Genomic DNA, 13737 nt, shown 5'->3' on the forward strand with positions numbered 1-13737 from the left:
CTGCTTCAAGAAATCCATCATGTCTAAAATGTAAAATACTTGCCAAATATCAATCATACTATTATACTTTTATCATCAAGGTTACCATGCTTATCACAAGAATTATCAATAGTATCAAGTTTCCATATATCAAAATCAATGTATCTAGCATGCTTCAGGAAATCCATCATGTCTAAAATGTAAAATACTTGCTAAATATCAAGTGCACCAATATATCACATGTATGTTGATTTATGGTAGCATCGGATGTGCTTTAAGCCTCAAAATTTGCAGGGAGGCTAAGACACGTGTTCCAAAATACCCAGAAATTGTTTTGGGAAATTCCACCGAGAGACATTTTTATTAAAATAATTAATTATTTTTAATGGATGACTAAGTCTACACTCAGGAAATTAAATAAAAGGTATTAATTAAACTGGGGGTGTAACTTCTAGAAGAAGACGAGGATCAAGCCAAAATGATATGGGCCATTAATTAGAATCTAATATGGGTCATTGGTTCTCAACGAGGCTTGATGGGCATTTGGAAGACACATCGAGTAAGAGATCATGAGATCAATTTCTAAAGAGAGCAGCGCAGCAATTGCCAGAGAAGTGATCGAAGTGATTTCTTGCAGTGAGGGGCAGAGATAGTTTCTGGTTGGAGAGTTTCATGACCCAGGATACATCGCAAAGAAGGCAGAGAGATATCTAGAAGAGGCGGCGCAGAGCCACGCAGAGGCAGTGTAGAGCCTGAGAGGAGATCTGAAATTCGCTGGAGAATCAAGTTCCAGAGCCAAAAGTCAGGGTGTGAGACCGAGAGGGCAAAAAGTAGAAGTTCCGGAGGCAATAGATCAGCGAAAGGAGGGGCTAGCCGTTCAGTGGTTGGATCAGTGTTAGATCGTCAGTGATAGTGTGAGGTCTATCTCACTCATCTCTCTGAGAGTCAAATTCTCTGTATTGGATAGCCAACAAGGCATCCAAAGATTGTATTCAAAAATCACTGCTTAATAATACAAACCCTCAGTCGCTGCATCGGTTTTCCCACATTGGGTTTTTCTGGGGACATTGGTCCAAAAATAACAGTGTCACTTGTGTTTTATTTCTTTCTTGCTCAAATTCTTGTTTCTACATATTATTTAGAATTGTGAAGGCTGCAGTTGTATTTACTTCGATATTTATAGTAGAACACAGTAAATAACTTGCATGGATTAACAAGAAGGAGAAGTACTATCAATTTGTTGCAGTAGTAATTCGAGGATTCTCCAAATTTCACAATGTATCATAAATCAAACTTACTTCCATATGCATACATGAATCATTTATCAAGGTGGTATTTTCATCATACCTTAAGGCTTACCTTGCCATCCAATATTGCAGCTTACACATACTTTTTATGTATTCATATACCTTTGCAACTTGTAATACTTATTTGTCTTTATGTATTATAATCTTCGGACGCTACTTTGAAAACTTTCAAAAACTTTTCTCGGGTACTTCTTTCCTTTTGCAACACCAGCGCTTTTCTTCTTGCACTGGCTCCCTTTTCCTGTACATTTGATGATCGTCAAGAAGGATCTACTTTTCACATCCCATCTAGATGTTAGAAGTATACTTATACTCAAATATGCATGCAGGAAGCAATACTCAAATCAATAATCCTAAACAAGAATAGAATCACAAAAAAGTAATCAAATCAGCTCTCAAAGCAACAATCAAATCAGCTCTCCCTTCAATCAGCCTTCAAGAGATGATATTGTCTATTATCCATGTAACAATGTTGCCTTCAATATTTCCATCAACTTCATCAATAACTAGGCCTAATTGAGGTTAGCCCAACTAGGGTTACGCTTAAATCTGTCACAAGTGCTAGAATAGCTTCTCATTGATCATGCTAAGGCTTCAAAACTACAAAACTCAAGCCTTTATTTTATCCCAAGGTTTCTTGCAAACCCTAGCCTTCTTTTAGGTCTCCTCCAACTTCTCTTGCTTCCATCGAAAGTGTCTTCTCAAGGGTGATCTCAATGACTTTTCTTCAACCCAAATCTAATATCATGCTAATTTTCCTTAAGGCCATATTGTTCTTTGCTTTAGATAATTGGATTTCATCATTTACATATTTAATTCAACCCACGGCATCATAACATCATTAACAACATAAGCAATTATACAAAAAGAACAATATCATCATCATCAATGCAACGGAACATAAAGGAACAATAGAAGAAAAGCATTCACACATAGAGATACCAGGATTGGTTGAAGACCAGGGAAAACCCCCACAAGGGGGAAAATCCTTTCAAATTCTTCTTCTTATTAGATTTCATAAAATGTTCAGTATAGAGAGTACAATAATCAATTTCTTCATTCACAAGACTATTTGACAAAAATAACCAAACCATATCCCAAATATGAACCCAGCAATAATACTAGACAAAATCATGATTCAAAAGCTTGTAGTCAACAATCAACATCTACAGTCAACTAACAAAATCTGTGGTCAACTGATGAAATGAAACCCTAGTTTCCAGTCGCACAAAGAGAGAGAGATATGCGTGCGGTTGAAACGTTCCAGTCGCACGCAGAGGCTTGCGTGTGTGTGGTTGCAGCCGAAAATATCTTGTGTCAACCCTGCAACTGCGAACCAAAAACCCTAATCCATACGTGCAAGCTCAGACCCTACAATTTCAGACCTATGCAAACGAATTTCTCGCAGACCAAACAATTATATTTTTCCTTAACCAAATTAAATTCTTCCAAGGGCTAGTAGGGGTCTTCCTTGATGAGGAAGATTGTCCAAAGGAGGGAATTTGTCCCCGAGCTACCAAAATTAACACAGAGCACCAACAACTTCATCCACAACATGAAGAGAAACACAGTGAATGTAAACCAACCAAAAAGCTCGGTTTATGTGCACCACAACTTGAGGTTGTTGTCCCATTATTGTGAGGCAGTGAATAATGACAAAACATGTATGACTTGGAACAACATTACAAAGAAGGCTAATTTGGAGGATGGATCCAAAGTTTTAGAGCACTTGGAAGGTGAACTTTTGGGTACATCATCCAGCAAAGATACCACCAACAAGGTTCTAGATGCAGCAGCATTGCCTTTGGCATCACAACCTCCAACACTGCATGGGGGTCTTGTAGCTCCTGGTCATGTTCCACAAGCACCTCCACTTACTCCTACTCTTATTCATAAATCTTGGGAAAAGCAATTAACAATTTCTTGTGGTAAGAGAAAAGCTTAGTATATACTCGATTTATTTGCCTTTTTTCACTATAGAATTTAGTTTTTAGAATTTAGAGTACTTTATCACTATTACGGCCTATTTCGTATGACAATTTAAGTTTGATCTTCGAAGTTTGAACCAACTGCTGATTGTATCTTACAAGTCTTTGATATTGAATATGATGCTAAAATTCATTCTGTGGTTGATGTTATCTCTTACAGTTGAATATCTATTGACCACAAATGTTATGTTGAAACTTGAAGGTTGATGCATTGTTGATCATTCCATGCCAATGTTATAAGTCATATCTGTTAGATGATTGATGTTCTATGTGTACTAAATGGTTGGCACTTTACTGATCATTATTAACCCAGTAGTTAAATCCATGTTTTCATGTTCTCTGAACCTATTTAAAAATTTTGCATGTTTTTTAATATATGCATCAAAATATATTATATTAAAAATGCCCACAGAATGTTCCACTCCAAGAGGCTTTGAAAAACAGTGCTTCCACTCCCAATAACCTGAAAAATGCTGCTTCCACTCCCACTTCCAACAGCCTTGGTTTGGTCCTTATCCCTCAATGAGCATACTAGGTGATATAACTGTGCAGGTCATAGTTGATGGTGGCATGCAGAAACATTCACCTGATTGCAATCAGTTCATCATTCTTAATATACTATCAGCACGTCCTTTTTTTCCAAGGAAGAAAGCCATTGCATTTTATAAAATAATATCAACCAGAAGAAATGATACTTACTAGTATTGAAAGATACTTTATACCAAATAAAATGATAATAAGTTCAACCAAGGTAAAATCTAATATATTCCTTCAAATATTCTCAATCTCAAAGAATCAGACCCAGGTTCAAACCACACAGGTGTAGAGCCCCTGTGGGTGTGTGACAGAAGGTGTTTGACCTCCCAAAGTTGGATTCCCTCCATCAACAAAGGGACTTGACACATGTCCAACAAACCAAACTGATTTAGATACTTTATCCTTTTATAGTGATAGGCAAAGGGTTGCCTCATTCCATATTTGCAGGAACCAGCATTTTATCAAACAAAAACAAGGAGCTACATTAAAATCAGAAAACCTTCCCAAGTGTAGAAACATATATACTTAAAGTTATAGTAGTGACATTAAACTTTGAAAATGAAATCACTGTTGAGTTCATAGAAATATTCACGAAATATTCATTTGCACCGAAGTATCCCGAAGAGGAAGGAGCTTATGATTAAGTAACACATAAAATCAAGCACCGATTCAGGTTATCCTTGGTAAAGAGAACCTGAAATAGAGTTTTTGTCATTGCTGGATTTGCAACCAAAATCTGGCGAGCTTGTTGTTCATTTTGTTCAATTAGAACCTGCAAACATAGAGATATGTAAATGAAATGATGACTAAGCTGAAAATGCTTGAATGCATATCAAACAAGATGTTAAATCTTGAAGTAATTGTACCTTCATTTGAGACATAAGGTCATAAAGCTGGGGTTTTGACATGCCAGCTATGTGAGAGGTGAAAGAGCGGTTACCAGCTGCACTGGCACTATTTCCACTGGGATTTGACTGGCCATTTATCTGTCCTGCATTTTGATTTTGACCTGCCATAGAGGCATACGGGCCTCCAAAAGCTCCTGCCATTGCTGACAGTTCCTGCTGTTCGAAAGCTTCCAACGATGATCCTTGAAAGCTTCCAATACTTCTACTTGCTCCTAACTGCCAGCAATGATAATAATCAACTTTAGTCAGTTTCACTGTTCATAAAAGAATCAAAAGCACCAAAAACACAAGTCCTAAAATCTAGCCAAGAGAGTCTGGAATGCAGATAGTTACACCTAGTGACCACGTGGAATACAACTAAATATATTTATCAGAAAATAAGGCCAAAACCAGGCCTCAACAATGACTTTCAGCAAACCTCAGTTCTATAGTGCAAAGAATATTATTAGACAAAAAACACAAGAAGGAAGGACTAAAGGAAAACATAATTTGATGTCCACAAATAACCAAAAGAGGCTAGTGGGGCTCTGAAATGCAAAATCATGTTCCATCTGCATAGGCATGGGAGAGACAGGACCTTGTGCCCCATCTAAGAAAAGTAAACTAAGAGCTAATTAAATGTTGAAATTTGGTACCGGAGGACAAGTGGTCCCCTTAGGCTTTGATCTTTGGCCTAGGGAAAAGTGTCAAAAAGAATTTAATTTTTCTTCTAAAGTAACTTTATAATTTTTATAAAGTTAAATCTAATTTAAAAGTGACTTTAAGTGATAAAGTTACTAAGTCTAATTTTAAAGTGACTTTTATAAAGTCAATGAAAAATTAGAAAGGAAAAGTGACTTCGGAAATAAATGACTAAGTGGGTCTTTATTAAAGTGGAGTGAATTAAAAAATAGAAAGTGAGATTTAAATGAGCATTTAATCTCAGCCCTTAGATCTCAATCTATTTCAGCCATTGGATTTAGGGATCACCCAAAAGTCACTTGGGGTTAGATTAAAGGAGGAAAAGGAGGAAAAGGTCATTAATTCTTTCATGAGCAGATTGAGAGAAGGAGAGCAAGAGAGCAAGGAAGATTTCTGAGCAGGGAGGAGAAGGAGACAGCAGCTTGGCACACATTCCAAGGCAGCAGTTGAGCAGATTTGTACAGCTGGTTCAGCACACAGTGAAAGGCAGATTTTGGCACGATTTTCGAGGAGTGGTTTGCACAAAAATCGAGTAGTTTGTTCATTTTTCTGCACGCAAAACGAGGGTCGTACAGCGCATTTATTGCAGTCCGTACAACAGCATTTAATGCTGAAAGTGGGCACAAAAATCGAGGAGGCCGTACAGCATTTATTGTTGTCCTGTTTGCTGTAATTTCCAATTTGCTGTGAGGCATGGGAAAAGAGATAAGTTGTAAATTTGCTTGCTGATTTTTTTGCTAAATATTTCTCACTGTGAAAAAGGCATTTTCAGAAATAAAAAAGAGCTCTCGAATTGGTTTTCCCCAAGAGTTGTAGGGGGTTTTTCCAGGGTCACATTGACCAAAAATCTCAGTGTTTAAATGTGTTTTAATGGCTATTTATTACTGCTGATTTTTATTTCTGCAATTTCCAGCATTCTGTAAAATTTCCAGAATTTGTGTTTTCAGCGAATTTATTTTTTCCAGCTTGTTAAATGTATGGTTATGGGAAAGGGCATTTAACTACATGGGAAAAATAAGGTGAAACTGAAAACCGGGGTGGGAAAACAGAAATTTCTACATGGTATCAGAGGTTGAGTGCTGAAGGACAGTTTGGGACAGCAAAAGGAAAAATTACAGCTGCTGATTTTTCACTCAGAAAATTCCAGCAAGCTGATTTTTTTCATAAACAGTAGTTTTATTTTTACTACAGCAGTGCTATTTTTCAGTTTTAGGACAGCAGGATGTCATTGGGATTGAGGGTGGAGGATAGGTTGGATGGGCATACAAATTACAGCGTTTGGAAGGAGAGAATGCAGAGTATCTTTGAGGAGGCAGAAGTCTGGGATATCATGGTGCATACCACACAGAACCCTGTTGTTGTGCCTACTGATGCTACTCAGTTGACAGCTTATAATAAAAAGAACAACAAGGGTAAGGGGTTGATTCTAGACGGAATCAAAGACCATTGCATTCCTCATGTGAGAGGAAAGAGCAATGCCCATGAGATGTGGACAGCATTGTCCAATCTCTACCAGAGTACCAATGAGAGCCGGAAGATGGTCATGAAGGAGATGTTGAAGAACATTAAGATGGGTAATGATAGTGCAGCTGGATATCTCACAAAGATTACTAATGTGAGAGATGAGTTGGCAACGATTGGAGAGGCCATTCCACCCACTGAGTTGGTGCGGATTGCACTGAATGGCCTCCCCCGTTCATGGTTGAACTTCGCTGATGGGGTTTGTGCACGTGAGACCCTTCCCACATGGGAGAGGTTTTGGGATGATTGCATTCAAACAGAGATCAGGAAAGGTCAGCTTGGGGCAGCCAAGCCAGTTGAGCAGGATGAGGATGTAGCACTGGTGGCAGGAGGCAAGAAAGGCAAAGGGAAGAAGCAGGCTTCCACAAGCAGTGGTGGGGGCAAAGGCAAAGGTAAAGGTAAACAAGGGAACACATAGAAGGACTATTCCAAAGTGAAGTGTTGGAATTGTCAAAATATGGGACACTATGCAGTTGTGTGTCCGAAGAAGAAGAAGAAGAAGGGGAAGAACCAGGACGTGGCAGCTTCAGCAGAGATTGAGGACTTTGCAGGTCGTTTTGACCGGGAGTTTGCGTTCACTACGTGTGAGTCCTCTAGTGCAGGATCACCTGCCACACAAGTTCAGAGGGAGCATGCTTTTCCCTCAATTAGCGGAGCATCTTCAGGTATCTGGTATGTGGACAGTGGGGTTTCACGTCATATGACAGGAGTCCGTGAGTACTTCTCAGAGCTTTCAGAGAGTGGCACTGATATAGAGGTAGTACTCGGTGATGATAGAGTTGTTAGAGAAGTCGAGGTTGAGACATTGACATTTCAGAGGGAGTCCAAACCTCCCTTGAAAGTGTCAGATGTTCTTTATGTGCCAGGGATGAGGAAGAACCTCATATCCGTCTCAGCTTTGGAGGACAGAGGATATGAGGTACTGTTCAAGGGAGGACAGGTGTTGATGTATCCCAGGGGCACTCCACCTGATTCAGCTAGAGTGATAGGTGTATGCCATGCAAAGGTGTACAAGTTTGCATTCCAGCCCCTTTTGGCATTGAGCAGTAGTACCGACAACAGAGCTAGCAGTTCTGAGCTGTGTGAGATTTGGCACCGCAGGATGGGACATATGTATCATGGAGCCTTGAGGACATTGCGGGAGATCACTACAAGTGTGCCAGATTTCAGTACTAATCACTTTGATACTTGCAGAGGTTATGCGATGGGCAAGTTTGCCAAATCCCCTTTTCCCAGCAGTGACAGCAGAGCGACTGGGATACTTGATTTGATTCATTTTGATGTGAGCGGTCGGATGTCTCATGTTTCCTTGAGTGGATATGAGTACTATGTTTTATTCATTGATGATCACTCCAGGAGGACCTGGATTTATTTTTTGAAGACCAAGAGTGAGGTCTTCAAGCGGTTTCAGGAGTTCAGAGCTCTTGTGGAGACACAGATAGGTCGGAAGATCAAGTCCCTGAGGTCGAACAATGGAGGAGAGTACACCCTTGGAGAGTTTGTTGATTATTGTGCGGAGGCAGGCATTAGGAGGGAGTTCACTATTCCTTACAACCCCCAGCAGAACGGGGTTGCGGAAAGGAAGAACAGATCCATCATAGGGGCTGCCAAAGCCATGTTACATGATCAGGGGTTGCCATTGTTCTTGTGGGCAGAGGCCTGCAACACAGCTGTTTACTTGCAGAACAGGAGTCCGCATCGTGCCTTGGGGCACATGACTCTGGAGGAGGCTTTCTCTGGGAAGAAGCCTGATATTGGTCATCTTCATATCTTTGGATGCATTACATACTCCTATATACCCAAGGAGAAGAGGACCAAACTAGAGCCCACCGCAGAGAAGGGTATCTTTGTGGGCTACAGTGAGACCTCAAAGGCCTTTCGGATTTACATTCCTGCACAGAGGAGAGTTGTTGTCAGACGGGATGTGAAGTTCGAGGAGGTCAGGGCCTTTAGGAGGTCACGGGAGTTAGAGTATCTGGATCAGCCAGACCCTCAGCAGCAGTTGAGTCAGTCGCAGGGATCCAGTGGGCAGGGATCAAGAGGATCCGAAGGTACATCTATGAGGATGTCAGGTCCGTCAGTGAGCAGTGGCTCGTCGAGCCAGAGGGGTGGTGCTCCGGGCAGCATGCAAAGCAGTTCACAGAGCAGTTCACTAGGGAGTCCACTGATGGACAGTTCACACGGTACCTCAGCTTCTACAGGTTCAGGTGCAGGCAGGAGGACAGCAGACAGACAGTCAGGAGTTCAGGCTACTGATGGTGATGAGGAGGAGGAGTTTCATTCTCCTATGGGAGAAGCATGCTCAGGGAAGAGAAAGCCCAAGTGGCTTCAGGACACCTTGAGAGATGCCACATCTGTTGCTGAGCCGAAGAGGCCGGTCAGAGAGAGTAGACCACCTGAGAGGTTTTGTAGCTATATGGCGATGGTTACCAGCATCCTTGACTCTGAGCCTTCTAGCTATGAGGAGGCAGCTAGCCAGCAGGTCTGGAGAGAGGCCATGCAGGAGGAGTATTCTTCTATCATGAAGAATGATGTTCGGGAGGTGGTGCCAAGGCCTGAGGGCAAATCCGTGGTTACTTCCAGATGGCTTTACAAGGTAAAGCATGCTGCAGATGGCAGCATTGAGAAATTCAAAGCAAGGTTTGTGGCTAGAGGGTTCTCCCAGGTAGAGGGAGTTGATTATGAAGAGACCTTCGCTCCCGTGGCTCGATATACTTCGATCCGCTCCATTATATTGATAGCAGCAGAGATGGGTTGGAAGATCCACCAGATGGATGTGAAGACTGCATTTCTCAATGGCTTCATACAGGAGGAGGTGTACATTGAACAGCCACAGGGCTTTGAGGTGCATGGGAAGGAGTCCCATGTGTGTAGACTGAAGAAGGCCCTTTATGGCCTGAAGCAAGCTCCCAGAGCTTGGTACTCCAGGATAGATACATACTTGCAGGGGACAGTGGATTATGGTCTGGACTACAGGCAGGGAGATGGAGTGAGATTGGCAGGATACACTGATTCTGATTGGGCAGGTTGTGCTTCTGATAGGAAGAGCACTTCAGGGTGTTGTTTTGGGTTGGGTTCAGCAGTAGTGTCATGGTTCAGCCGGAAGCAGCAGTCAGTAGCACTGAGTTCAGCGAAAGCAGAGTATATGGCAGCCAGTCTAGCTAGTTGTGAGGTTATTTGGCTTCGCAAGATTTTGTTTGGCTTATTTGGTCAGCCGTTGAGACCTTCAGTGATTTACTGTGATAATCAGAGTTGCATTAAACTCACGGAGAATCCAGTATTTCATGACAGGTCAAAGCATATCTGGATCAGATATCATTTCATCAGAGACTGTTCAAAAGGGAGTTGTGAAGCTTGAGTATATTTCCACTGATGAGCAGCTTGCAGATATTCTTACCAAAGCCTTACCACGGGGCAAGCATGTCTACTTCAGAGACAAGATGGGTGTGGTGAGGAACACCTTCCTCGGTAAGAGGGAGTGTTGAAATTTGGTACTGGAGGACAGGTGGTTCCCTTAGGCTTTGATCTTTGGCCTAGGGAAAAGTGTCCAAAAGAATTTAATTTTTCTCCTAAAGTAACTTTATAATTTTTATAAAGTTAAATCTAATTTAAAAGTGACTTTAAGTGATAAAGTTACTAAGTCTAATTTTAAAGTGACTTTTATAAAGTCAATGAAAAATTAGAAAGGAAAAGTGACTTTGGAAATAAATGACTAAGTGGGTCTTTATTAAAGTGGGGTGAATTAAAAAATAGAAAGTGAGATTTAAATGAGCATTTAATCTCAGCCCTTAGATCTCAATCTATTTCAGCCATTGGATTTAGGGATCACCCAAAAGTCACTTGGATCACCCAAAAGTCACTTGGGGTTAGATTAATGGAGGAAAAGGAGGAAAAGGTCATTAATTCTTTCATGAGCAGATTGAGAGAAGGAGAGCAAGAGAGCAAGGGAGATTTCTGAGCAGGGAGGAGAAGGAGACAGCAGCTTGGCACACATTCCAAGGCAGCAATTGAGCAGATTTGTACAACTGGTTCAGCACACAGTGAAAGGCAGATTTTGGCATGATTTTCGAGGAGTGGTTTGCACAAAAATCGAGCAGTTTGTTGATTTTTCTGCATGCAAAACGAGGGCCGTACAGCGCATTTATTGTAGTTCGTACAACGCAGTTAATGCTGGCTGTACAACAGCATTTAATGCTGAAAGTGGGCACAAAAATCGAGGAGGCCATACAGCATTTATTGCTGTCCTGTTTGCTGTAATTTCCAGTTTGCTGGGAGGCATGGGAAAAGAGATAAGTTGTAAATTTGCTTGATGATTTTTTTGCTGAATATTTCTCACTGTGAAAAAGGCATTTTCAGAAACAAAGAAGAGCTCTCGAACTGGTTTTCCCCAAGAGTTGTAGGGGGTTTTTCCAGGGTCACATTGACCAAAAATCTCAGTGTTTAAATGTGTTTTAATGGCTGTTTATTACTGCTGATTTTTATTTCTGCAATTTCCAGCGTTCTGTAAAATTTCCAGAATTTGTGTTTTCAGCAAATTTATTTTTTCCAGCGTGTTAAATGTATGGTTATGGAAAAGGGCATTTAACTACATGGGAGAAATAAGGTGAAACTGAAAACCGGGGTGGGAAAACAGAAATTTCTACATTAAAATCAATTTCCAGTCTAGCATTAGACTGAACAAGGCCAATTCCAAGCCTGCATTAAAAGGACTTTCATGTGTACGTTAAGAATTATCTTCCCAGTTCCTACTGTCATAAATATTAACACAATGACACTGAGGGTTAGCTAAGCTGCAATATTACAAAAAATGCCATAAATATACCTAATGGGAAAAATATATATGTGTCATAGATGCCACCCCCGCCTCCCCAAAGTACGAGCACAAAGATGAAGACTACAGAAAAAAGATCCTAATGTGATCACAGGATATAAGCACTTACTAAATTAACCTTGGACGTAATGAATGAGTAATGTCCAAATGGACAATGTACCATACATCAAATATTACCTGCAAGTCTTTTTTGAGTTTAGGGCCAATGTACAACAATTCACGTACGGAAACAGAGGAAAGAAGCATATAATGAAGGTTGTGACCAAAAAATACTAGATTATTCAAAGACCAACGATTACTTAATTGAGTATCAAAATTTTCAAATAAAGTTCATTGAAAGGGAATCACACCGTCTCCTCAAACTGTTATCTAGACTAGAAAGACTAAAGCGATGTTTTTCTAGATGTTTTGTTGCCTTCTAGAAAGAAGAAAATCCAGAATTGTGAAAGAATATCCACAAGCATGCCACAGCGATTCATGATTTGTCCTGCATACTAAATTCTCTGCATGTCAAATGAGAGCTTCTCCAAATTGGCATATAACTAGTGTTGCCACAAGGTGCTAAGCACATGGTGAATGTGCTTCGAATACTCCTCCAATGTTCTACTGAAAGTAAGAATATTGTCCAAATATATGACCACAATAATTGGTGAATGGTTGCAAGATATCACCCATCACCCTCATGAACATTGTTGAAGCATTAGTCAGTGAATGGTTGCAAGATATCACGGTCACCCATCATTGTCAAGAACATTGTTGAAGCATTAGTCAACTAAAGCCATGTCCAACCACACATCAGTTTGCTTGATTGGCACCTAGTGATAACTTGAGTTCAAATCAATCTTGTTGAAAAACTATCTCTAGATTTTTCTGCCATCTTGTCCACTTGCTTCTGCTGTGTAAATAGACCCCATATAGAGACCTTAGCAATCAGAAAGATCTTTCGGTATCCTTCCAACCAAGCCATGAAGAGAACAAATATCCCAATTTGAGAAATTACTTCCATGCATTGCTTTGTTGTGATCAGAGAGACTACAACAGTCTAAGCCACCTCTAGTATCCTATAGAGCTGACCTGCTAAAGTAACAATGACACTACAGGGCCTGGACTCCTAAACAAATGACGCTTACACGTTGTTGTAAAAGAACATAACAAATTTCAAGGTAACATCACACATTACCTCATCTTTGGAGGGCTTGATGTTGTAATGCAGGTCACATTGCTCATTGATGTGAATGTCTCATCCCTAGCTGAACCAACCAATGTGTTGAATTTTCTACAAGGTGGAAGTAGAAAACAAGTTTCTGATCTGATAATTACTACCTAATGATCTTCAGACTTCAATCAATTTATCTCATGCCACTGATATCATTGAGCAACTATACATAGAAAAATATCAACAGTAAATGCAGCAGAAACAGTAAATATCAAAGAAAGACAGTCATGCACAATAGAGACAATATTTTACCCTAGGCAACCAAACCTTGGGAGAAAACCCAGCAACTTTTCTTAAGAGAAATTAATCTTCAGCGAGGTTTACAAATCAACAATTTGTCTAAAAATCTGTGCCAAGTACATTTCCAAATACCAGTCAAAACCTGGTCAAAGTAGCAGCAGGTTGATGCAAATAAAACAGCCAAAATGCTCATAAGTCAGTGCTAGTCAAACAGTCAGCCTGTGGTCAAACTTCAGCCCTGTGGCTCCTGCAGTCAATTGCGGTCAACTGTGGTTGACTGCTGTCAATTGCAGTTAACTACAGTCAAATTTCGGTCTTGTGACTGACTGCAGTCAAATTTCTGCGCAAGTGCGACCCTCCTGCAGCTCAGTCAGCCCTGATCAAACTTGGCCTAAAATAGTTCAATCAGCTCGAGTCAAACTCAGTCAAACAGAGAGAAACAGCTCTTTCAAAACAGTCGACTCATCCTCCTTTTCTCCAGACATATGGCTGTCCAAGAAACTTGCTTGGTTGGAGAAAAAGGAGATGT

General features: G+C 40.5%; 1 protein-coding gene across 4 annotated transcripts in view; it reads right to left on the reverse strand.

The window, feature by feature from the left end:
* The window catches only part of ESP1 (hydroxyproline-rich glycoprotein family protein), a 101213-nt gene that overhangs the window by 51047 nt on the left and 36429 nt on the right, over positions 1-13737 (reverse strand). For 3 of the 4 annotated variants that reach the window (XM_089403471.1, XM_089403470.1, XM_089403468.1), the window contains exons 3-4: positions 4678-4935; positions 4506-4583 (exon numbers count right to left, since the gene is read on the reverse strand). In XM_089403471.1, the coding sequence (XP_089259597.1) occupies positions 4506-4583; positions 4678-4860 (261 nt within the window). In that variant the 5' untranslated portion in view covers positions 4861-4935. The remainder of the gene's footprint in view (positions 1-4505; positions 4584-4677; positions 4936-13737) is intronic. The other variant, XM_089403469.1, reaches the window with a different exon arrangement.

Source organism: Pinus tabuliformis, chromosome 2_1 (genome assembly GCF_031772625.1).
Source record: "Pinus tabuliformis cultivar Carrire ecotype Pingquan chromosome 2_1, CPIR1, whole genome shotgun sequence".
NCBI lineage: Eukaryota > Viridiplantae > Streptophyta > Pinopsida > Pinales > Pinaceae > Pinus > Pinus tabuliformis.